The sequence below is a fragment of the Melanerpes formicivorus genome, unplaced genomic scaffold (genome assembly GCF_026170545.1).
Source record: "Melanerpes formicivorus ecotype bairdi unplaced genomic scaffold, bMelFor1.0.p_v2 SCAF_2, whole genome shotgun sequence".
Taxonomy (NCBI): Eukaryota; Metazoa; Chordata; class Aves; order Piciformes; family Picidae; genus Melanerpes; species Melanerpes formicivorus.
The window spans coordinates 12,820,582-12,842,753 of NW_027142354.1; the positions used below are offsets into that span (position 1 = coordinate 12,820,582).

The following is a 22,172-nucleotide window of genomic DNA, read 5'->3' on the forward strand; positions in this document are numbered from 1 at the left end:
TTTCCTAGCCTTGAGGGAAATAAGAAGCTCAGAGATGCAGGTGAAGAATGTTAGTGACCTTCATGCTACCCTGCATGAAAACTCTGTAAGACCTTTCTGTGCCATTGCAGAAAAATCAAATCATTTTTTCAGAAAGTTCTATACTGAACCTAACAGAAAACATAAATCAGCAGTGTAGGCTGTCCCTCACACAACGCGCCCTTTCCTCTCTTCAGGCCTGTTGGAGAGAACCACTGTAGCAGTTTTGCTTCATCTTAGTTATTGCCTGATACAAACAGTGGAAAAGAAGAAAGAACAGTGGAGTCAGATAATCATGCAGTGACATAGTACTGAGCTTTATTACTACTTTTGATTCCTTGGTACCATTTATTATCCCTACCACCCCCCTTGTCTTTGTTTTGGTTTTGTTTGTCCTTTTCACAACACCTTTAAGGATCCTAATTTTGATCCAGCTCATTCTTATTCTTGCTACTCAGCATTCATGTCTGTATTTATTCATGTCATTTCTTTCAGACATTCTCTGTTGCCTAGTGGCTGGTAGCTGATGCTTGGTTTAATTTTCTTTCTTTAGATATTAGCTCCTCCTGCCTTAGGTTACTTTTTAACCCAAGCTGCTCTTGCACCTTCTTGCCTTAATTGCATGCCGAGGGCTAGCGTACTGTGTGTATTTCCTGGCCTCATGGAGAAAGAGGATTTGACTACATCCATTTTCCTTCTGGAGCCACCTGTGTAATTCTCTTTTTTTTCCCCCAAAAATTACTTGTGTAATATGTAAAATTATATAGGACTTTAAATGAGGTAGTTTAGATGTAAGCTCCAGTACATACTAGACTCATTGCCATCTTGGGTATGTGTTGTGAAGATGTATGTCATGGCAACCAGTGAGAGAAACATGACTGTGTACCTAAAAATCATCAGCCCTTCTTGAGTCTTAGAGAGCACTCTTCCTTCTTGGGCTCACCCTTATTTCTTTGACTCTGAAGCTATTTTGTTGTCTCTTTTCAAGGTTTCACAAGGAGCATTGTAGCTGTATATAGTACCTGCATGCTAGTAGTTCTTTTGCGAGTCCAGTTGAATATTATTGGCGGTTACATCTACCTAGATAATGCTGCGCTCTGCAAAAACGGCACAGTAAGTTCCTTCTTTTGTTTCAAAGGCAGAATTTCCACTTTCTCAGAAGTGAAAGGATTATTTAGTGGTGGACAACAAGAGCATAGTTTAGTGTTTTAGAACAAAACAAAGAGTTCTTCTAAGAGTGGGAGAAGCATTGCTAGAAACAAAATATATTGATGATGTAACAGCCTCTAAATCTGGATGATTTGGTGATGCTGCTACTTCACAAACTACTGCATATTGAAAAATACCTTTTGCCTGCAGTTTTATTGCTTAAAGAAGGCTACTTCATATCTAAACATCACAACAATTTATTTGCCTTTAATTTTTTTGTGGAGCAGTAATACTGTGTGAATAATCCAAGGTAGGTATGCAGATGTGCATATGTGCTTAGGTCTTCCCAGCACACACATCCATTGCCCCAGTTACGTTTTCCTAGGGTTAAAGAAGAACAATGTTTTCTGTGATTTTTTTTGACTATTTCATTTAATTCCAAAAGGCCCTCTACCTTAAGTGTCTGTTGGTGGGACCAAGCAAGGTAGAAGACTTGGGTTTTGTTTCTACAGAATCACAGAATTGTTTTGGTTGGAAAAGATCTCTTAAGATCATCGATTCCAACTGTTGGTGCAACATAATTGTGGCCATCAAACCATGTCCCAAAGTGTTGTATCTACATGGGTTTTGAACATCTCCAGGGATGGTGACTCCACCACCTCCCTGGGCAGTCTGTTGCAATGCCTGATCACTCTTTTGGTAAAGAAAGATTTTCCTACAGCTGCTGATTAAAAATAGATCAATCCCACAGTAAGCAAGTAGCCATTGCTCAGAGTAAGATCTGCAAATTGTTGGACAGCTCATCTGAAAATAATGCATACAAACTGTGATTAGTTATCCTATGTCTCCTGTGATAGCTCCCACTGTGAGTCATGGAACAGCATGTCTAGGCAGGTCTGAGAAGAACTTCGACTGGGGAGGCCAGAGTCAATGGAGGCCATGCTTAATTTTGTGAAAAAGTTGGGTGTTTTTTTTAAAGAGCAAGATGAGTAGAGACTAGAAATGTGTTTCCTTGCTGTTGTTTTACCAGTAGCTAAGTGGGTTGGCAGAGCCAACTCTGAGGCACTTTGCTGGAGCAAATTGGAATCTTGTCTCCGTTCCTGAAAGCTTCTTTTCTATTGGATAGGCTTTTGTTAGGGTTGAGCATAAATACTTTCTTCCACTAGGTTTAATTTTGGGGGTACTGGAGGGTGTAGTTTCCCCTGCAGTGCTGGTTTTTAAGACACTTTTCTATTTATGAAAACTGAAGGACACTTCTGTGCCACTGAAGGTGGAAGAGAAATCTGTATAGTACTGAAGAATGGCAGAGGACTTAAAGATCCATAGGCTGGTGACAGGAAGAGAGTCAGAAGCTAGAGAGTTGTGTGAGAGTAGGAGAATCCATCTACTGAAGGGGATTATGAAGATTAAGGAAACTGGTTACAACAGCTCTGAAATTATTTTTGCATTGTTCTCTCTTGCTGACATGTCACAGAATACTTCTATTATTTTTTCCCCCACAGACGCCACTAGCTCCACCTGAAGTTCAGCAGCAATATTTATCAAGTATTCAGCACCTTTTAGGAGATGGTATGATGCTCATTTTAAGCTGGCTACACTTACAAAAAGCTGCTTTTTTCCAGAGCTGATAAATCATCAGAGTAATTTCGACACTTCTCTTGTTTTAGGGCTGACTGAATTGATAACCATTGTCAAACAAGCTGTGCATAAAGTTTTTGGAAGGTAAGAGTCTCTATTTTTTGGTGGTTAGCTTTTAATCTTTGTTGTGATGACTTCTCTCAAAACAATGAGTTTTATTAGAATAGCCACAAAGGAAGGCATACTGACTTCTTCCAAAACAATGTTTTTATTATAGCCAGCTGTCTGCCAGTGCAAACCAATCTGGCAGACTGGGATCCTATTACTTGTGAATCTTTTTGGTAAGAGGACAAAGCAGTATTACTCACTTTGCAATCAACACTGGAGTCTTTTTGTCCTTTCCAGTATTTCCCTTAAGCACACCCTATCTCTTCTGGAGCTGGAACAGAAACTTAAAGATATCAGGGAAGCAGTGGAACATAAGAATTCAGATCAGATTGTATCTTACTCTCCCTTATGTCATTATCTGATGCCAGATGAAGAAAATCCCTTGGCTACTCAGGTACTTGTTTCAGTTTCTTTCATCTATCTTTTTTCATTCTCTCTTTTTTGATTGTTTTGGGGAGGGAAAGGTCCATAACAGTTATCTGGTTGTATCATGCTACATCTATCAAACAGTGATACCTCTTCCATCATAAATCAAGTGACCATATCTCTTTAATCTAGGCAAAATTGCTCTTTGTTCAGATTTGACTGAAAACAAGCATGATCCTGAGAAACACAGCCCAGTTACTGCTTTTAGACTGTGACATATGCTGTAACACAATGCAGCCTGACTCAGCCTGAAGCTAAATTGCATTACCTTGCACTTGTGTGCCAGCAAAGATCACGGACAGTTGTAGCATCTTGGCTGATACACAAGAAGGTGATTGCATGCTGGAGTCCTTTGTTGTTTCGGGCTGGAATATGAGCAGGAGAGAAGAGAAAAGTGTCACTAATCTCAGTTGTAACATTACAGTAATTTTCTAAAGTCATTTGTCTCCACACCACAGGTTGGAGAAAACTCAGCCTTGACTTGGTATTGCAAGAGCATAGAGAAGAAACTCATAACTTCAGTTACTAGCTATATGCACTTAGCTCTTTAGCTGAAGATGATATGCAGGCCTTAGTTTAGTTTCAGAGGTCAGAAGTGGAAAGAATACTTTGCTCAGTCTGTCTGGTATTTCCTGCTAGTACTGGTTTTAGTTAACAAAAGAAATTTAAATCCTACACTGATCATTTAAAAGGAAAATTAGAACATAAATTATAATCTCATTCATGACAATAGATCTTTTCTTTTAAATAGACTTCACTTACGCATCTTAATTCCATGGTACAAAATAATCTATTTTATCCTTACATTTGCCAGTGGATTTCTTACTAAATAGTGCCTGTCTTTGCTTTTTCTAGGCCTGTGGACTCACAGAAAGAGACGTTGCTACAATTAAATTACTTAATGAAACTAGAGATATGCTAGAAAGGTATAGAGAAATGTCCTGTATTCATAGTAAACTCCCCCTCAGAACTGTTGCTCGTGTAAGAGAATTACTGTATCAAAAGCTGTCTGCCTTCATTTGTGAAATGTGGCCACTTTGCTGCATTGCATTTTTATATTCACTAATTGTGAGCTTAGATTTTTCAACATTTGAGAGCTCAAACTCTTTGGATAATCGTGCCTCAATGAGAGGACCAGGATGTGCTTCCCCATCAGACCCGCTTCTTTCTTCCTCACCGTTTCTGTAGTTACACAGAAACAGAGGGGTACTTCTCTTCTGCCCAAATAGGGTGAAGTTGAGAGTAATTTTACTTGGTTTACTGACTTTGATTAAAATTAACACCAGCTTTAGCTTATCAGAATCTATTTTTAATGCATGGTCATGAGACTGGTTGTATGCATCCTTTACCAGAGAGCTACCAGTGAGGCTTCTGTAGTAAACACGAAGGAACCAAGCCAGATGCCAAACTACTTTTAAAATTTAGCTGCCAGTTACTAATTAAAGAGAGAATAGAGGAATGCTTTAGATTTATCTGGATTTTAGTAATGTTGAGTTTAGGTTTGTTGTGGAGTTATTGGGGACCTGGCCTTTATGGAGTAGTTATACTAATGGCCATGTCTGGGTCACACATCCTCCCTTAGGGGACCAACATCTGTAACACCAAATACTTGCAGGATTTTGTAGTTTGGGGATGGGGGGAAGGAAATGGGGGGGGGGGGGGGGGGGAACAAACCACAGACAAAACCCTACCCACAAATAGGAATCAAAACTTTCTCTTCTTCCCCTTCAGTCCAGACTTCAGTACAGTTTTGAGCACATGCTTAAACAGAGGATTCAGTCGACTACTGGACAACATGGCAGAGTTCTTTAGACCAAGTGAACAGGACCTCTCTCAGAATGGCTCTGTAAATAGGTAATATTTTCTTCTGTTGTGGTTGCCATGTGAATGCTTTGGGTTCACAGTGATTTCCAAGAAAGGCTATTGGTTGTCCTGCCTACTGAAATTCTCATGCTGGAAAGTTCTGCTTCTTGCTCAAGAACAAATGCAGCTGCCTCACTTCAATCATGTAGACAGCTTAGGAGTACTGCATGTTTTGCTATAATTTTCATGAGGTATCTTTCCCATCATTGCTTGCACATCCAGAAGCAGAAACCAGACTTAGACTTTCCAGTCTTTGCCTGAACACTGTCCCAGCAGACTACCTTCCTACCTAAGGATTTAACAACCACTTACACACCTATGGATGTGAAGACTCCACCTAAACCATGTTTCTCTTGCATGAGAAGCAAGTATGAAACTATGCCTAATAGGAACACCCATTAAAATTTGCTTTGCTACTTTCCTATATTAGATTTAAGACTTGGGTGTGTTGGGGGTGGGGGGGGGTATAAGCCTTTCAGCTCTACTTTTTAGTTTGTCTTTCAACTCTCAATTTTGAAGCAGCAATTACCTGGAATTGTATTAGTCACAATTTAGTGGCTTTGCTAATACCAGAGCAGGTCTAGGTCAGTACTTTTTGTTCTTTTCTAGTCTTTCCAGTGTCAGTCTTCCCTTAGCCAAGATAATACCAATAATCAATGGACAGATCCATTCAGTATGCAGTGAAACACCTAGTCACTTTGTTCAGGTAAGAATGTTGCTTATTTAAAATATTCCAAGTAAAATCTTAAAACTAATGCAGTGTATTTCTCATAGTGTGCTTCGTTCTGTTTTAACTTCAGTGGCTTTAAAACACTTAAGTTGAAACAACTTGCCAAACTTAAACCTTTTGTAAATTTGTGTCTTCCAAAACTATGCTGTCTTTCTAGAGCCTCTTCCCTCTGCTAACCTGGGCAGAGCACGATAATGTTTCCTGACTTGTTTCTAGTGACAGTTCTGCTCATAATCCTTTGAAAAGCAAGAAAATTTGAGTTACTTCTCTGTGGCAGTGCCAGGTGCTTTTCTCCTGCTGAATCATGTACTGAACAAAGCCAGAATAGCGGTGGGTATGTTTGCTTAATCAGATTACTCTTTGAATCTCTTCCAGGACCTGTTGATGATGGAACAAGTGAAAGATTTTGCTGCTAATGTTTATGAAGCTTTTAGTACCCCTCAGCAATTAGAGAAATGAATTGCACATTTACAGGAATAGATCATGTATTTATAACCAACTCCTTGTGACTACTGCTGAGACAGGCTCATTTTATAATGGTGTGGGAGTGGTAGACCTGCGAGAACATTCTGACAAAAGTGGGAGCAAGCACCTCTTTGTTCTAACAGAATTGTTTCAAACATCCATTAAAAATATTTTTGTTGAAATAATCATTGTATGTAAAGACTTTTCTATTAAAAAAAAAAAAAAGTGGTGAAACTCTTCATAATTAATTTATTTTTATTGCATCTGGTGGCAGTATTACAAGAAGTCACTGAACCCATTTGTTGGCCTGGGCTATCTTAAGTTTTGGAGCAAATGAATAATAGTGATCTAAGAATAGCACCATGGCAAAATGAAGTAAGGCTTCTTTCTTCTTCTCCTCCCAAATTTGTATCTTTATAAAGGAAACTTTTTCTTCCTTAACTTCCAATGTTACTCCAAAGGCTTTTTTTCTTCAGAAAGCCTTTGCCAACTGATGCAGGTTCCTCTTGAGCAAGCTGGGGGTGGTCCTCTCTCTGTTGCTTAATACTAAAAGGAATGTGGATTTTTACAAGTTCTCCTGTTTATGCTGTTCAAACAGCCACACTGTACACATTGACTTGTAAATATTTTATCTTACTTTGTATTAATTTTGAGCCCAATTGTCTGTATTGTAATAAAGTATTTTAATGTAAGTATTGTGTGTGTATTAATGTTACTAGCAGAAAAGGCAGTAACCTCATTTGACCCATCACAGGGAGGTGGTGGAGTCACCATCGAGCTGTTCAAGAGGAGACTGGACGTGGCACTTGGTGCCATGGTCTAGTCATGGGGTCTGTGTTGATAGGTTGGACTCGATGATCCTCGAGGTCCTTTCCAACCTAAGTTATACTGTGATACTGTGGTCTTTCTTGCTTTCCCTTTACACTTTCCTGTGGTAGTAGTTGTGATGTATTTCTGTTTCAAATCGTGCCAGGTGAAAGAATAAGTTCAACTTAGAGTCATAGTTTTGTGCTTTTTAACTTGGCTGAGGAAAAATAAATCCTTAATTCCTACCTTGGAACAATTAATTAATAGGGTTTGCTGCCCTATACCTCTCCCTCTTTGCAAACTTCACACTGAAACTTTGTCCCCACAAGTCCTGAGTTTAGGACTTTTTCAAGCTGGATGCAATCTACCTGCCACTTAAAATATCACAGCCAAGGCTGAGGATCCCTAATTTTTTCATCTTTTTTAAAGAAAACTCAGTCACTGAAGTATATGTTTTGTTTAATAAGTCCATGGAAGGCACCCTGGTAACTGTATAAAAACAATGGCTCTAAACAATCACGTTTAACCATGTAAAATTATATAAAAACAACAAAAAAATCTCTCCCACTTCATTTGTATTCCAATAATAACAGAATTGGTCAAAAGGAAATATCATGGAAGTCATTAATTTTACATGAGGAATTAAGATGTACAGATGCGTTGCCCCCAGGCACTTGTGATGCACTCCTACCCCTTACAGGACAATTGTAGTGGATACATTACCCTGCTCAGCTGAAACTACTGCCTGCCAGCTGTTGCACATACAGCTGGGAAAAGTTGTGTATTTTTTCCTCTAAACCTGGCATTGCTTACTGTACAGTTTTCTTGCATTACCATATATAACTGACCGGTGTGCACTACAACACTCGCTTAAGCTGGCTTTTTTCCTTTCTTGGGGCTTTAAACATCTAGGGCCTGTTTCCCCACCAACCCACCCACCCCCAGTCTTCACATAACTTGGCAAGAAACTGACTGAAAAAAAAGCACAAGGAAGACACCCAGGTTTTGAGACAAGTTCAAACAAACAAATTGCAGATGAGAAATTCAAGTATCTAGTGCTGGATTTCATGTGAGGCTCACTCCACACCATCCTTTAATAACAGCCCACCACCTTTCATTAAAAAAGTGCAATTATTGATGTTTCTCAGTCAAGCAAGAGCTAGAAACCAGTAATCAGAAAGTGGGCAGAGTATCATCATTTTTTACTACCCAAAGCTCCAGCAGCATCTGTCTCAGTTTGCATTTGTCAGTTGTAAAGTCCAGCCCCACTGACATGGTAATTGCTTAGGAGTTAATTGAGGCAGAGCTATAATGATTCCCTTTTCTCCCAGTGCAACCCATTTCAGCAGTTCCTCGTAGCCAACCAGCTTCACCTGAGATAGAAATACACAATACAGTTAGAATAATGCCTTTTCCAAGTGCATATAATTGCAATATTGACAACAGAAATACTGATCCATAGCTACCTTACTATCCAATTATCTTTAAATACCACTTGCCAAGCAAGTTAATTATTGAAAGGTAATAGAAAAATACTTGTGAAGTAGGTATGTAAGCAATACAGCTACTGATGTTGGATCTTGAAGTACTTAGGGCTGTAAAAGATACATAAAACCTCTTCGGAAGTATTTGGGATGGGGGTTGGGTCTAAGCAAGGTGCCAGAGTAGGCAGTTTTGTGTTGCTTGTTTCTCAAATGCCTGTTTTCCAGGGTGGAACCTGTAGTCTTGAATGAGCATCACAAATGCAGCCACAAACCTCTCACTGCTGACCTGAGGAACCCCTCAACTAAAAACACACAAATAGGCTTTATGGTGAGACTCATATCAACTAGTGAAATGCTGAAAAATAGTGGAGGAGCTGAAGACCAGTCTCTACTGTTCATGAACGTTACTCTCTCACCCACGTGTAGTCTCGGTACCTCTCCAGAACCCAAGATGCATCTACACCACTTCTGGAATTACTCCTGCTTCCTTACCACAGAGTTGTCTTAGCACTAAGTCAAAGATTTTCATATTTCTAAGATAATGATCACCAAGGTGTCTCATGAGCCTTTCTAAAAGACTTACCCTAGTTAATTAAGAAATTGAGGCTTTGGCCAGCCTGATGTAGTGTGGGGTGTCCCTGCCCATAGCAGGGGGGTTGGAACTAGATGATCCTTGTGGTACCTTCCAACCCTGAATGATACTATATTACACTAGACTAGAAGAGACAGTGCCAAAACACCCTTAGTGCATTTCAGCAGCCTGTGAACATGCAGTGCACAAGACCACAACAGAGCTAAGCCAGTGAATCCCTACCTTAAATACAGTAAGAGTCCTGAGCTACCTGTCAGCATACTGTAGCATCAGAGTCCTCACCTTCTCACTACCTCTTGCTGTAACTAACACATCTAGGGTGGCAGCAACTTACTATTTAGCCTCCCTGGGCAATGAAACCCCTCCTGGTTTTCCTTTGTGCAAAGCTTTGACTTAAAACTAGTGCGCCACTGCAGCAGTTACAGTATCACTGAAGTCATGAGGATGGGTGTTTATAAAGAAAGGTCATGCTGAGTTAAGAGTCTACACAGGAAACGGGAGACGCAGCAGAGTTGGTTGGGGTTTTTTTTCCCCTCCAACTTGGCCTCTTTTTATCATCCTTAGTTTGCAAACTAAAATATATCCCAGCAACAACTTTGCTGAAAAAGAAATACCCCACTGGGAGGACTATGACCAGGAGGTTCCAGAACAAAAACATTTTGCTGGGTCTCTTCCTGTGTACTCTGTCCTAAGAGCTACACATTCTCAAAGATGCCAGCAACTAAAACAAACACAATGGAATTTGACAAATCCTAGAGGTGTTTTCCTTCAGTTTGTCCATTTCTTGCACTGTGTGTTTAAAGCCTCACTGTTCTAAAGGGGAAGAGAAGTGGGGGGGTGCTGTCTTTTACCTGTGTTTCTCCAAGCTTAGCCTGTGGCTCACCAAGTTCCAAAGTCCCTGAGACTGGCCAGTTAAAGAAGATTGCATTGACTTTGCCTTCTTTAGGGCTGAAAGTGTACCTGGTTTGACAGAGGGAACAGAAATGCCTGTCAATTTTTCTTTGTGTGCTTTCAAGACCAGAAAATGTAATTATAAAAGTTGGCATAAATTACCTTTTCATACACCTAACCTTTTCTCCCCAGAAAGCTTATACCCTTTGTTAAACTCCTGTTGCTTGAAAATATGTTCCAACACACTAGAGGTAATGGAGACAAGGAACTGAATTCAGAAGAAAAACATCTGTAGGAACTTCAGCAAGCATGCAACAACTCTCTGCTGCTCAGCCACATAGGAAGGAAGTACTGGCCAGGCAGGAGATATCATTCACACAGTAACTGTGGGTTACACTCAGAAAAATAGGGTAATTCACACTAATACACAGAGGTACAGACATCCCACTTGAAACAAGTAACAAAAGTGTGTGCTTCCACCTTGCACAGCTAGTTTTTAAATACATTTCAGCAGACCTTAGCTACCATATGTCCTTGGAAGTCTTGTGGCATATGCTTGAAACATGCCTCCTTCCTTCATGTAGTTACAAATGTTTAATGCTGTTGGAAGCGGTTTTACTTAGCAGTCAACAGACCAGCATTTGAAGGCTAAAGCAGACAGCCAGGTCTTAATGGGAAACAGGAGTGAAAAAGGCAGGGAAGAAGGTCAAGACCAACCCCTTGATGGATTATTAAGGTGTTACAGCAGCTATGAGGCACAAAGACACAGGAGAGTCCAAAACCGGGCTGAATTTAATGACCAAACAATTGTGTTACTTTCGCATGCACTTCTACCATAAAAAGAAATGCAGAATATGCTAGACTGGTTTCTAGCTTCTTCCTCTTCCATCTTTCTCTCTAAACAGTGACATCAGGTATTCCTTTGTAGAGATAAACTCTTCATAGCAGTTTTCTATTTCCAGATTGACTTTTTTTGTTATACTTGCTCCAAAGTAATCACTAAGTAATGCTTGCAACCTCCCCTTCAGCCCCAGCATCATCCTAAAATTAGTCTCTGATGCTCATTGTCTACCTACAGTTTGATGTGCACTTTTATGTGCACTTACTTAAACTGACAGAGGGGTTTGCTTCTCCACAGCACACAAACTGAGATGGTGATTTCTGTAGTATCAAGTTACTAAGAATTTCCAAGCTTCACCTCTTTAATTCAGTAGCCTTACCACACTTCTGGTGTGAGTGTGTCATTCTGTGCTCTCCATGGTTTTGTCCCATAGATGGCTTCTCCGTTGACTTTCAGCCAGGCACCTATCTGCCTCAGGCGTTCCTCAAATATAACAGCGATGCGACCATCATGAGTGGGCCCAATATTCATCAAGAGATTTCCTCCACAAGACACTGTTTCCACAAGTTGCTACAAGGTTTTTAAAGACACAGAGCATAGGGTTACAGACAATGGAATAATACATTTTAAGTACTCTCTAAAATCTGCCATATTGCTTCAGAATGATGAGCTGAATGAGTTACTGATGCATGATCAGACATTGGAGTCATCTCAACAGCCCATCCAAAATTTAAGCTCTCATAAAACAAAGCTCTGCTGTCACTTTTTATGACAGAAAACAGCCCCAAATACATTTTTGCACCAGTACTTCTGACTGAACCTACATTAGAATCAACTTGTATCATTTTTACTTCTGCACAAATTTCATGAGGGTTTCACCAATAGAATAAGGCTAGCAGATGCTACTTCATTTGCAACTTCCTCCTTCTTTGATGCTCTCCCTTTTTCACAGAAACATCTGTAAAACACAAGGAAGACTTCTAGAGTCCATAAATATTTTTTATGTCCACACTGCCTTTCAGAGACCACAGACTGAGGTCCCCAAGTCTGAGGAACAGACAGCTGAAGACAAGTCACTGAATGAATTTAACCTTCTGCCTCTGAAAAGCAGTTACTTCAAATTGAAATTACCTTGTGTGAAGACAGTACTAGGAGCAGATTTAAATTAGCAACAAAAACAATCTTCTCCTCACTGGCTTGGCTTTGCAATAAAATGCATTTTTGTGGAGGATCGATCAGTGTTCCTTTCATTCAGTTTTCCCAAGCTTCAAACCTTTTTTTAATACCTTAGACTAGCAAAGGAAATCAATGTTCCATTAACACCAGCTGTCTGCATCTCCTAGTGCCTGTCTGTATGCCTGCAGTAAGTGTGTTGGGTTTTATTTTAAATGAAGTGGGATGAAAGGAAAGCTTCTCATTAGAAGGTAGAAAGACTATTATGGGTTATAACTGTTTCTAGATAGAAAGGTGGAAAAATGTGGCCTTCAATCAGATCCTAAACAGGAACTGTGGAACTGCAGCTGTTTGCTTCTCATCAAGTAGAAAAAAATAGTAGAAAAGAGAATTATGAGAATATCCAGATCAGTTCTTGGCCATTTACTCAGAGAGGAAACAGCTGCTAAGAAACTGACAGAATTTTTACTAGATAATTTTTTTCTCTTAGTCATTTCTATCAAATTAATAAGAATTACATGGATATGACACTGCTAGGCTGCAAATGAAAATTATTTCTTATTTCATTGATTCATTATTCAATTAAGATGTTTTTAATAAAAACCAGATACATAATTGAAACATTAGATAGCATGGATCAGCACCAGGAGGGAGAATCAGCAGTTGCAGGCAACTCCTTTGTCCCACTGTACCTTCACCAAGTCCTCAATTGTGAGGTAATCATCAAGCCGTGCGTTCCTCCTGTACCCCCACGACTCCTTGTCAATAGTCATACAGTTCTCCCACTTGTGTGGCAGAAGGTGGCCAGGGTTGTAGCGGTCACTACATGTGTAGAAGCCACCGTGCTTACATATGCTGCCAGCTCCCCACCGGTCGTTGGTCACAACAGTGTCCCGGACTGGGCTGGAAGAAGATAAATGTTGTTATTCTATAAACTGCAGTCACACCTAGTGTAAAGGCTTCCCACACACCCCTCTCAGAAACCAGCATTTGTGATGACCTCTGTGCTATGAATTTAATTTATTACAATTATTTTAAGTGCCATTTCAGGAAGCCTGTCCTCCTCTCTTGCCAGTAAGAGGTCTGGATTGGTATTTCTTAGGGAAATACACTCCAGACTTCCACAGGAGACCTGCCAGAAAACAGCCTGCATTGACAGATATTCAGTCTATATCCCCAAATTATCCTGCTACCCCATCTGTCTGTGCAGTGGACAATACTTAGGAAAGAATATGATCAGGTAGAAGAGCCAAGACCATCTTAACTGATTAATTTGCAAAGATGGTTAAAACAGTTTTCTTCTAAAGCAAGTTCTGATAATTCTAGAGAAGACTTAGATTCTGCATTTCAGGAAAATTTTCATGCAGTTAAGTCCTTCTAAACAGAGGCAACAGGTTCCACAAAGTATGCAGAAAATTAAACAAACTAGAGAGAGCAAAATTTCAGATAAGCAGCTAAACCAGCATCATTGTGTACCTGTCATTATACAGCCAAGCCAAGAAACCAGTGCTGTTCCAGTAAATATCTGGTGCATTCCCATCCCCATCAGACCAAATTATTTCTGGCTGGTACTTGGTCACAATTTCATAGAGTTCTGGTAATGATTTAGTGGTTGGAAACTTTCTTGTCATAAAGATGTTGGTGGCATCCTCAAGGAAGAGAGGATTAAACCACTCAAACAGGGAATGATATAACCCAAAATGCAAGTCAGTCCTGTTTCTGACAGATGTCGCTAGTTCAGCCACAAGATCTCGTTTTGGTCCCACATCAACAGCATTCCAGTTCCAGGAGTATTTGGACCCCCACAAAGTAAAGCCTGAAAAAAAAACACAAACAAACCCAAAAGAAATCAAATGATAAGACAGGGAAGCAGAAGAGGGGAAGTTACAGTTCTTCTTTCTGAAAAGTAGCTTGCAAATGTGTGGCAATATATAAATAGTAATAAAAATCATATATGTAATAATTTTATTAGTATGGTATAAAGCATGCCTCGAACCTGTTTATCCATGATAATAGTAGTCATAACATCAGAACACCATGCTAGATACATTTGTGGTTTGGGTCTTTCACACATACACATTCATATTTTCTTTCTCCTCTGCTGAGCATAATTATCCTTTCCTCTTAATTATTCACTCCATTCACATGTCCTAATTAAATTAACTGAATATGCAGCAACTTTCAAGTTTGCTGAATGTATCAAATGTGAACTGCGAATATACATTCAAAAACTGGCAGATAAAATTCACTTGCAGAATGCACAAGCTATCACTTGCATTCAAAGACTTCTCCCTTCTGTTTACATCTTATGCAAACGCTCACTTTCCATTTGTCTCAACGTTTGTAACAGCCCAGCCAACCATTTGGTACCCATATATAAGCAGAGTGCAGAAATTCCTGACACAGCTTTTAAAATATCAGTGTTAAAGATCAAGAGGGATTTAGTATTTCAGACATTGAGCAATCCAGCACAAGCACTCAGAACTACTACTGCACTGCAGGCTAGACCACTGCCAGAGGAGCTCAACTCTCACCTTCAAACTGCTTATACTCATTGCCTCACAAACCTTGCAATGGTTTTGTGAACTGGATACACGTAATAGTATCAACTAGACAAACAAGCTAAAAATTCTTTCCCAAAGCTACAGATCAGATTAAATGAAACAAGGTTCTTTCAGAGTCACTGGGAATTACACCGTGGGCATCACTAAGATCAAGATTTTACGTGTGTCAGAGCTAAGTTTAAATTCACAAGTTACAAGTGGCCAGTCCTGAACCCACATCTCCCCAGTGACTAGCTGCATCACTAGATGTACCACCATAGTGCATCTCAGTATTTCACACTTTCTTCCTACCACAACTCTTTCCAACTATTTTCTTCTTCTTTACTTTTTTCTGCATCTTAAAATTACAGTGCCAGAACTCAGACATGCCCTATGAAGTGACAGACTTTTGACTTCTATGCACTACACCAGGAAACTCTATACCCTGTGTATGTTTCTAATTCTGAAGTTGACTCCTGGAACAGGCTCCTAAATTCCTTCAAGAAACTCATTGGCTGCCTATACACAGCAGCCTTCCATACGTTAAGCCATGCAGAAGTCAATTTTGTGGTTCCTTGAACAATAAACTGCACGCCAATCCAGAAAAGAAACTATGGCTACTGCAGGAAGCTCAGCTGCCCCACCACTTCAGGCTGTCTTACCTACAGCAACAGAACAACAGCACAATCTGTTTTTTCTTCTATGCAAGCTTCATGGCCATAGTTTTTGTGTACCAGTCAGGAAAACGCATGCACATTTCTTGGGCGGCTTGCTTCCTCTTTGCTGGGCTGGGGTAGGTAAGCCTGCCTGGCTTTCTCTGTCTCTCTTAGCAGGTAAGAAAGTCACCTGGGTATTTCTTCTGTTGACAGAAATGCAATAATTACTAACATTTACAAGTCTTCCACGTACCTTCATGATGTTTTGAAGTTAAGACAACATACTTTGCACCTGAGGCCTTCAGAGTATCTGCCCACTGGTCGGGATCAAAGAATTCTGCTGTAAAGAGCGGCCCGAAGTCTTCATAACTGAATGCCGGTGGGTAATTTGCCTCCATAAATTTCACATAGGGCTTTCTCTTTTCCTTCTGCCAGTACCACCTAAGAAACACAGAGCAAAGCATGTCTGCTGGTGCATTTTTAGACAAAGGAAAGAGAAATGCAATAATCAGCTCCTACCCGAGTTCACACTGAAGGTACATGACACTGCCAATGACACAAAATTACTTCAGAACAGTACTCATTATCAAAGATTTCCATTTCTCTGTCCTCTCTGCACATGCTCTACATCTTTCAAGCACTCCACCTTAGAAAGACTCCAGGATTTCATTTGGAGCAATGAAACTGTTGCAGTTTGAGCTGGGTGCCCCCTGCAATGTTTACTTCCTGTGTCCAGAAGTCCAGCCCAGAGGGGTGGACACAGGAAATTACGTATTTCCTACCACACTTCTTTACACCACTATAAGATCCAGTGTGGAGTCTAGCACTTCCTCTTTTTCCTTCCTCCTCCATCAGCCGGTAACTGGGGGAGATGCCTCCTGGCTTTGGGCCTGGCTAGGCCCAAGGCCATGGGGGGATGGGCAGTCTCAGCTGGCCAGATCTGAGACTAGCCTAGTGGGGGCGGGGGGGCCGGGAAGAAGGAGCCCTGGGGGTTTTGGGTGTACCCTCAGGTGGGGATGCAATCTCTCTGGGTCTGTTTTGGGATCTGTCTTTGTCACTGCGCTTTTGGTTCTCTGTAAATGTTCACTGCTTTCTATTTAAACTTTCCATCACTTTTGCAATCCGTTTGTCTGAGTGTTTTTTCTTGCCAGTGGTGGGGAAGGGGCTGCCTCAACCCAGCACAGAAACAAAGCAGCTATACCTTGAGAATGGAAAAATGGCAGTCTTGTTAGTTAGTACTCAAATCCCCAAACCCTGTTAGAGGGCACAGGTAGACAGGATAGGAATTTTTGAAATGTTTTCTTTCTCTCTCCTGTTCTGAGCTGGACTCTGGCCTCAGTTCTGCAAGACACTAACTATATGGATACTGCTGTAACCTTCCCAAACTCATTTCAGTGTACACAACTTGAATTTCTGGCAGACAACTGGGTGGTGGTGGTGGTAATCTAAAGAAGAAAAAACCCTCTGATTTTAAAGTATGCAATTGCATAAAGAAACAGGTGACAGCCTTGCTTCTCTCCCTTTGTGACATCATTTGCTAACATGAGCATTTTTATTCTGACATGACTGAACTGTGGAAGCATCCTGACCAAAGCCGTACAGCTCCAAGGAAAAGGCAACAGGATGGATGATATCAGACAAAAAACCAAACGTTTGATCCTGAATTTGTGCACCACTATCGAAGACCAGCACTCACTTTGAATCTAAAGCTACCTTCTCTCCCTCCCCTGGAAATGTATTAGAAAACAGAGCCCACACAAATAAAAAAACAAACAAACAAACCAACAACAGACTAAACAAAACAAAACAAAAATATCAAAAACCCCCACTCAAATCCTTGAACATAACAGCAGACCAAATATTGTCAGAAAACAGCAGTTTGTTTATATTGATGTTGGTTTGTTTTACAAATATTGCATTCAAGGCTTCCTGTAGCTCTGCCACGGAGCTGCTATCTTCATGATGTAAATGGTAATGTGACTCTAAGTCATACAGGAAATATTTGGTAGAGCATGGTAAGAAAAATGCTTACAGCCTGTCCGGGTTCGGAGATGGACAGATCCTCTATTGCCCCTGAAAGGGGCAAAAGAAGGACACTCGCACAAATGGTGCTACTCAACCAACTCCTTTCACGCACGCAGTGGAAAGCACATCATTCAGCTCTACAAGCTCTCTGGTTATTCGTTACTGTTAGTCAACACATTCAACAATTCCAGACCTGGGCAGACAAGATCAGACCTACCAGAAGCACACCTTTCGAAAACGGTGCCAGCGAGGCCGTGGTCTCACTGACCTGCCTCAGGTGGAAATTAGACCCTTTCCCACACGACTCTGCTCCAGGGTCTGTGTGCAGAGGCGCTTCGAACCCGACCATCACATTACAAACTCCGCCTGCCCAAAGAGCTGCTCTCCAAGCGAAACTCCTCAGATCGCTTGTATGACCCATGAGCGGCACCGATTGCGATGCGGCTCCCCACGGGGCCCCACGGTGGCCGCGCCCTGGGGCGCTAGGGCCAGCGGGGAGCCGCCGCCGCCGAGGCCCAGGGGCAGGGCTGGGCCGGGCCGGCCAGGCCGCTGCGGCTGGCGAGGCGGCGGACGAAGTCGGGCCACGCCAAGGGAGCTCACCAGAACCACTCGCTGCCGAAGCTGGGCACCGAGAACACGCCCCAGTGGATGAAGATGCCAAACTTCGCTTCGTCAAACCAGGCTGGCAGCGGCCGGGTGTCCAGCGAGCCCCAGGTGGGCTCGTAGCGGGGCCGTCCGGCGCTACCCCGCGGCAGCGCCAGCAGCAGTAACAGCGCGGCGCAGCCAGGCGCACCCGACATGGCGGCAACGGGCAGAGGGGAAGCAGCTCCGAGCGGAGCTCGCGGCCGCGGGGCGCAGAGGCGAGGCGGGGCGCAGAGGCGAGGCGGGGCGCACCAGCCCAAAGGCGGGCTCGGCTTCTCCCCGCCCTGCCGCCCGCTCCGCCGGAGCTCGCCGCCCAACGACACGCACGTATCCTGCTTCTGCTGCCTGCAGGTAAAGGGCTACGACTCTGCCCCTCCCAAAACTCACCCCCCGCCGACGTGTCCCGGCTGAGCCGGCAGTGTTGCTTCTTTTCCCTCTTCTGTGTGGAGGAGCGCGTCGGCCATTGGGGTCTCGCCTCTGTTACCCCTTGCGGAGATCCGGTCCCCATGGGCTGTTGGGGGTCATCCCCATCGGTGCAATTTTACCCGGCTGCTCGATCACAAATTGTAACCTGGATTTTAAAAATAGCAAGGACTCGACATCTGCCGTGGCTAATATCCCCCTGTGCCTCTCCCCCGTCCTGTGAGGCCAGCCGGGCCGGCTCGGCCCGCTGTGGCCCGTCACCGCCTTCCTGACGGGAGCACTGGCCGGCCCAGGGCTTCCCTGAAAGCCGCATGCCGAGCTCTGCTGGATCTACAGCTTGATCTCGGTACGAGTCTTGGATTTGCAGCTCGAGTCTGCTTCAGAAGTGGCCTTGGCAGCCTGATAGTTATGCCCTTCCCACCTGCTTCCAGGGTGAAGGGGTGCCCCAAAGGCTGTCAAGGAAGTATTTCCTCCTGAATAGTTTCATAGGAAGCCAGTGCTCAAGGTGTCTCAATTCAGTAGATGACACTTGGCATTTGTGCTGTGGATCACGGGTGGCTGGCACGTACTTTGAAAGATGGCATCTTCCAGCAGATCTGTGGTCTTGGCTGATGCTTCTCCAGTCCTTCCTGATGCCCTAGTTGCGTATTTTTGCACCAAACCCTAGTGTAACCACACATCGTAATCAAGAAAATCCTCCAAACCAAATGATAGTTCAGAAAGCCTGTACAGTTTTATCACAAAGCTGTGCAAGTTTGGGTGCTAGGAGGTATTCCCACAAAACTAGCACATCAGTTGAAATTCACAGCAGATACCTAAACAGCAAAGCAAAGTGTATTAGAATAGAATAGAATACAATAGACCAGGTTGGAAGAGACCTTCAAGATTATCGTGCCCAACCTATCAACTAATCCAACCCACCATGGCACCAAGCACCCTATCAAGTCTCTTCCTGAACACCTCCAGTGATGGTGACTCCACCACCTCCTTGGGCATCCCATTCCAATGAACAATCACTCTCTCTGTGTAAAACTTCTTCCTAACCTCCAGCCTAAACCTCCCCTGGTGCAGCCTGAGACTGTGTCCTCTTGTTCTGGTGCTGGCTGCCTGGGAGAAGAGACCAACATCCACCTGTCTACAGCCTCCCTTAAGGTAGTTGTAGAGAGCAATCAGGTCACCCCTGAGTCTCCTCTTCTCCAGGCTAAGCAACCCCAGCTCCCTCAGTCTGTCCTCATAGGGCTTGTGTTCCAAACCCCTCACCAACTTTGTTGCTCTTCTCTGGACACGTTCCAGCAAGTCAATATCCTCATGTCAACACCTACTAATTATCCATTAGTCTCTGGCTCACTTTTCATTAAAGGTCCAGCTTCTCTTAGATTCACAGTGCATGCTTGTAGGGTGTGCAATTTATTTCAGACAGGGGTCTTCTAGCTAGAAGGTGTGTTTTTAACATTATAATGAGGCTAGTTTAGTCTAGGACACTATTTTTGAGGCAGTAACTGACTACATTATTTAGTAACACTTTTAATGTATTTTTCTGGGATGTTTCGACCCTCAAGGACATCCTGCTTAGAAGCCTCTTTCTTAATTGTTCCAGTATGAACAAGTTCTTTCTTAATTGTTCCAAGAACACTTTAACCCTGAAGGTGCATACTTCTTTGGCTCAAGAGTTCAGATTCCCTCATTAACACTGAAGGCTGCCATGGGACAACCTTCATGAAATAATTTCTTTTAATCAGCAAATGCTAACTTTCCAAAATTATCACCACAAATGGAAATTTTTTGGCAACTTCATCAGAACAGTAAAAAAATGAATGAGCAGACAACTGCCTTAATCTCTCTCCACCTGAGAAGCTTGTATACTTTACTGATGTTCTAGGGAAACAGAACTTTAGTTTTCAGAGCCATTAACCACAGCTGGTACATTTCATCCAAAAATATTTGGAACAGGAAAGCACATAGTTAGCTTTTAATTTTCATGTATATACATTGCTAAATATATAAAAGACACTGTGTCTCCCATGGTATAAATCTTTCAAACTGACTGTTCATATTACTCTGATTTACAAAACCACTTGATATCACAATAAGAGCTTCTTCTTATCTCTTTTACATTCAGTGTTGACCTACTTTCTCTATGCCACCTTTTACCTTCACTCCTTCAGATGTCACGTTGCCTCTCAAAAGGAATCCTTAAACACCTTTGACCTCTTGCTCTGACATCTTTTCTAGTTTCTCTTTAGATTTCTTCATGTTCTCCTTTTCTTTTTGATCACACCAAGGCACTGCAGACACTGAGCATCTCCTTAATGTGAGATTTTTGAAGTAGACTCTCTGAAGTTTAATCTGTACAGCACATCAAAGTTACAATTGTTCTGTGGCTTGAAAAGTTTTGAAAGAAAAATGATTTTAAAAAAGCTATGGGTCTGACCCTGAGGCCCTCTGACAACAGTGACTTGCCAGCAACTCTGGCGAGATTTTGAGCAGGAACTATTTATTTCAATAACAAAGTTGAACATTTTTTAGATTAAAAAACAAAAAGGAAAGAACAAAGTGGGGGGGGGGGGGGGGGGGGAGGGAAGGAGAAAACAGTTCAGTAAATAGCAGTTATGAGTAAACTTCTGATTAAGGTTCAGAAAATGTCACCAGCCCACACAAGCACAGCTACTGATATCTCCAGAGAAGAAAAGAGTCCTCAGTGCACAGTCACATCTGTAATGATGCAAGCTGCAAAGGGTAATTACAAAAAACAGTACATTGTGAGATTTTGTGAATAACACAAGACCAGTCTGGAGGAAGCTCTCTAAACCTGGACACGGCGTGCCTGTCTGCCCGATGCCGGGGCTACCAGGCCTCCACAGGAGGGTCTGTAGGTGGAGGTGTTTAAGACCAGGCTGGATGAGGTTGTGGCCAGCCTGATCTAGTGTGGGGTGTCCCTGCCCATGGCAGGGGGTTTGGAACTAGATGATCCTTGTGGTCCCTTCCAACCCTGACATACTATGTGTGGCACTGCTGTGCCTTGTCAGGCAAAGCCCCTGCCTCTCACTCTTGTAGCATAGTCCTGCTGGGAAATCTCTCCACAGCGAGGGAAAGAGCAGGCTTGTCTGACAGTGGAAGGAAGGAGAGGAAATAATAAAGGCAATTCCCTGGGAGATGCTGAGCAGAAAAGACCTTATGACCTGCCTAATGGCTGACATATGAGACTCATGTACTGGATCGATTGCTTGGACAGAGGCAAAGGGTGTCTGAGCCAAATGACTCCTGGGAAGACTGCAAAACCACCGCTCCTGGGAAGCCGCGTGGGGCTTGGCATTGAGAGGAGGGCACTTGGTTGCTTGGGTGAAAGCAGAGGCCAGAAAATTAATTTCACATGGACATGTTTCAGACTCGGTAGGATTTGATTCAGACCCAGGGAATGGTAATTGCTAAAATATTTTTGTTCATCCTGAATGGGATTTCTGTACTTGGTATCTAGATAATGTAACATGGGGTGTGTTAAAAATACAGAGTGAAGAAGTTCTGTCTATCGTTGCCATTGTGCCAGCGGCTTCAGGGCAGCAAGGATTTTGTTCAACACAGAATATAAAGTTATTTGCCTATGGAAAGCAGTGAAAATATGAAATACTCTTTTAAAGATTAAGCACATCGTAAAAAGCATACCTGTAAAAAACAAACACCAGGAAATGAATCCACGGTGC

General features: G+C 42.4%; 2 protein-coding genes across 4 annotated transcripts in view; one reads left to right on the plus strand and one right to left on the minus strand.

Moving 5' to 3' along the window:
* The window catches only part of PEX3 (peroxisomal biogenesis factor 3), a 23,471-nt gene extending 16,382 nt beyond the window's left edge, over window positions 1-7,089 (plus strand). The window contains exons 5-12 of the mRNA XM_068150888.1: window positions 1,007-1,131; window positions 2,670-2,736; window positions 2,835-2,889; window positions 3,151-3,307; window positions 4,195-4,265; window positions 5,071-5,193; window positions 5,812-5,908; window positions 6,308-7,089. Of these exons, the coding sequence (XP_068006989.1) occupies window positions 1,007-1,131; window positions 2,670-2,736; window positions 2,835-2,889; window positions 3,151-3,307; window positions 4,195-4,265; window positions 5,071-5,193; window positions 5,812-5,908; window positions 6,308-6,391 (779 nt within the window). The 3' untranslated portion in view covers window positions 6,392-7,089. The remainder of the gene's footprint in view (window positions 1-1,006; window positions 1,132-2,669; window positions 2,737-2,834; window positions 2,890-3,150; window positions 3,308-4,194; window positions 4,266-5,070; window positions 5,194-5,811; window positions 5,909-6,307) is intronic.
* Window positions 7,090-7,646: 557 nt separating this feature from the next.
* On the minus strand, window positions 7,647-18,231 carry FUCA2 (alpha-L-fucosidase 2). Of its 3 annotated transcripts, none has more exons than XM_068150858.1 (7): window positions 18,010-18,231; window positions 15,638-15,825; window positions 13,662-14,001; window positions 12,878-13,088; window positions 11,392-11,582; window positions 10,132-10,240; window positions 7,647-8,577 (listed from the first exon to the last, which is right to left on the minus strand). In XM_068150858.1, exons 1-7 carry the CDS (start codon window positions 18,207-18,209, stop codon window positions 8,437-8,439), a joined length of 1,380 nt encoding a protein of 459 aa, XP_068006959.1. In that variant the 5' UTR covers window positions 18,210-18,231; the 3' UTR covers window positions 7,647-8,436. The 3 variants fall into 3 exon arrangements, with proteins under 3 accessions (XP_068006959.1, XP_068006977.1, XP_068006967.1); XM_068150876.1 differs by lacking the exon at window positions 18,010-18,231 and adding an exon at window positions 17,638-17,950; XM_068150866.1 differs by lacking the exon at window positions 18,010-18,231 and adding an exon at window positions 17,627-17,949.
* Between the last annotated feature and the right edge of the window lie 3,941 nt (window positions 18,232-22,172).

Bases quoted from the DNA above. Each gene is read 5' to 3' on its own strand.
- FUCA2 (XM_068150858.1), bottom strand. From the start codon at position 18,209: ATGTCGGGTGCGCCTGGCTGCGCCGCGCTGTTACTGCTGCTGGCGCTG. The intron at 15,826-18,009 runs GTGAGCTCCCTT...TGTGTTTCTTAG, and splicing joins TTCGGCAGCGAGTGGTTCTG to GTGGTACTGGCAGAAGGAAA. The intron at 13,089-13,661 runs GTACACAATGAT...ATCTTCTTCCAG, and splicing joins GCTTGGCTGTATAATGACAG to CCCAGTCCGGGACACTGTTG.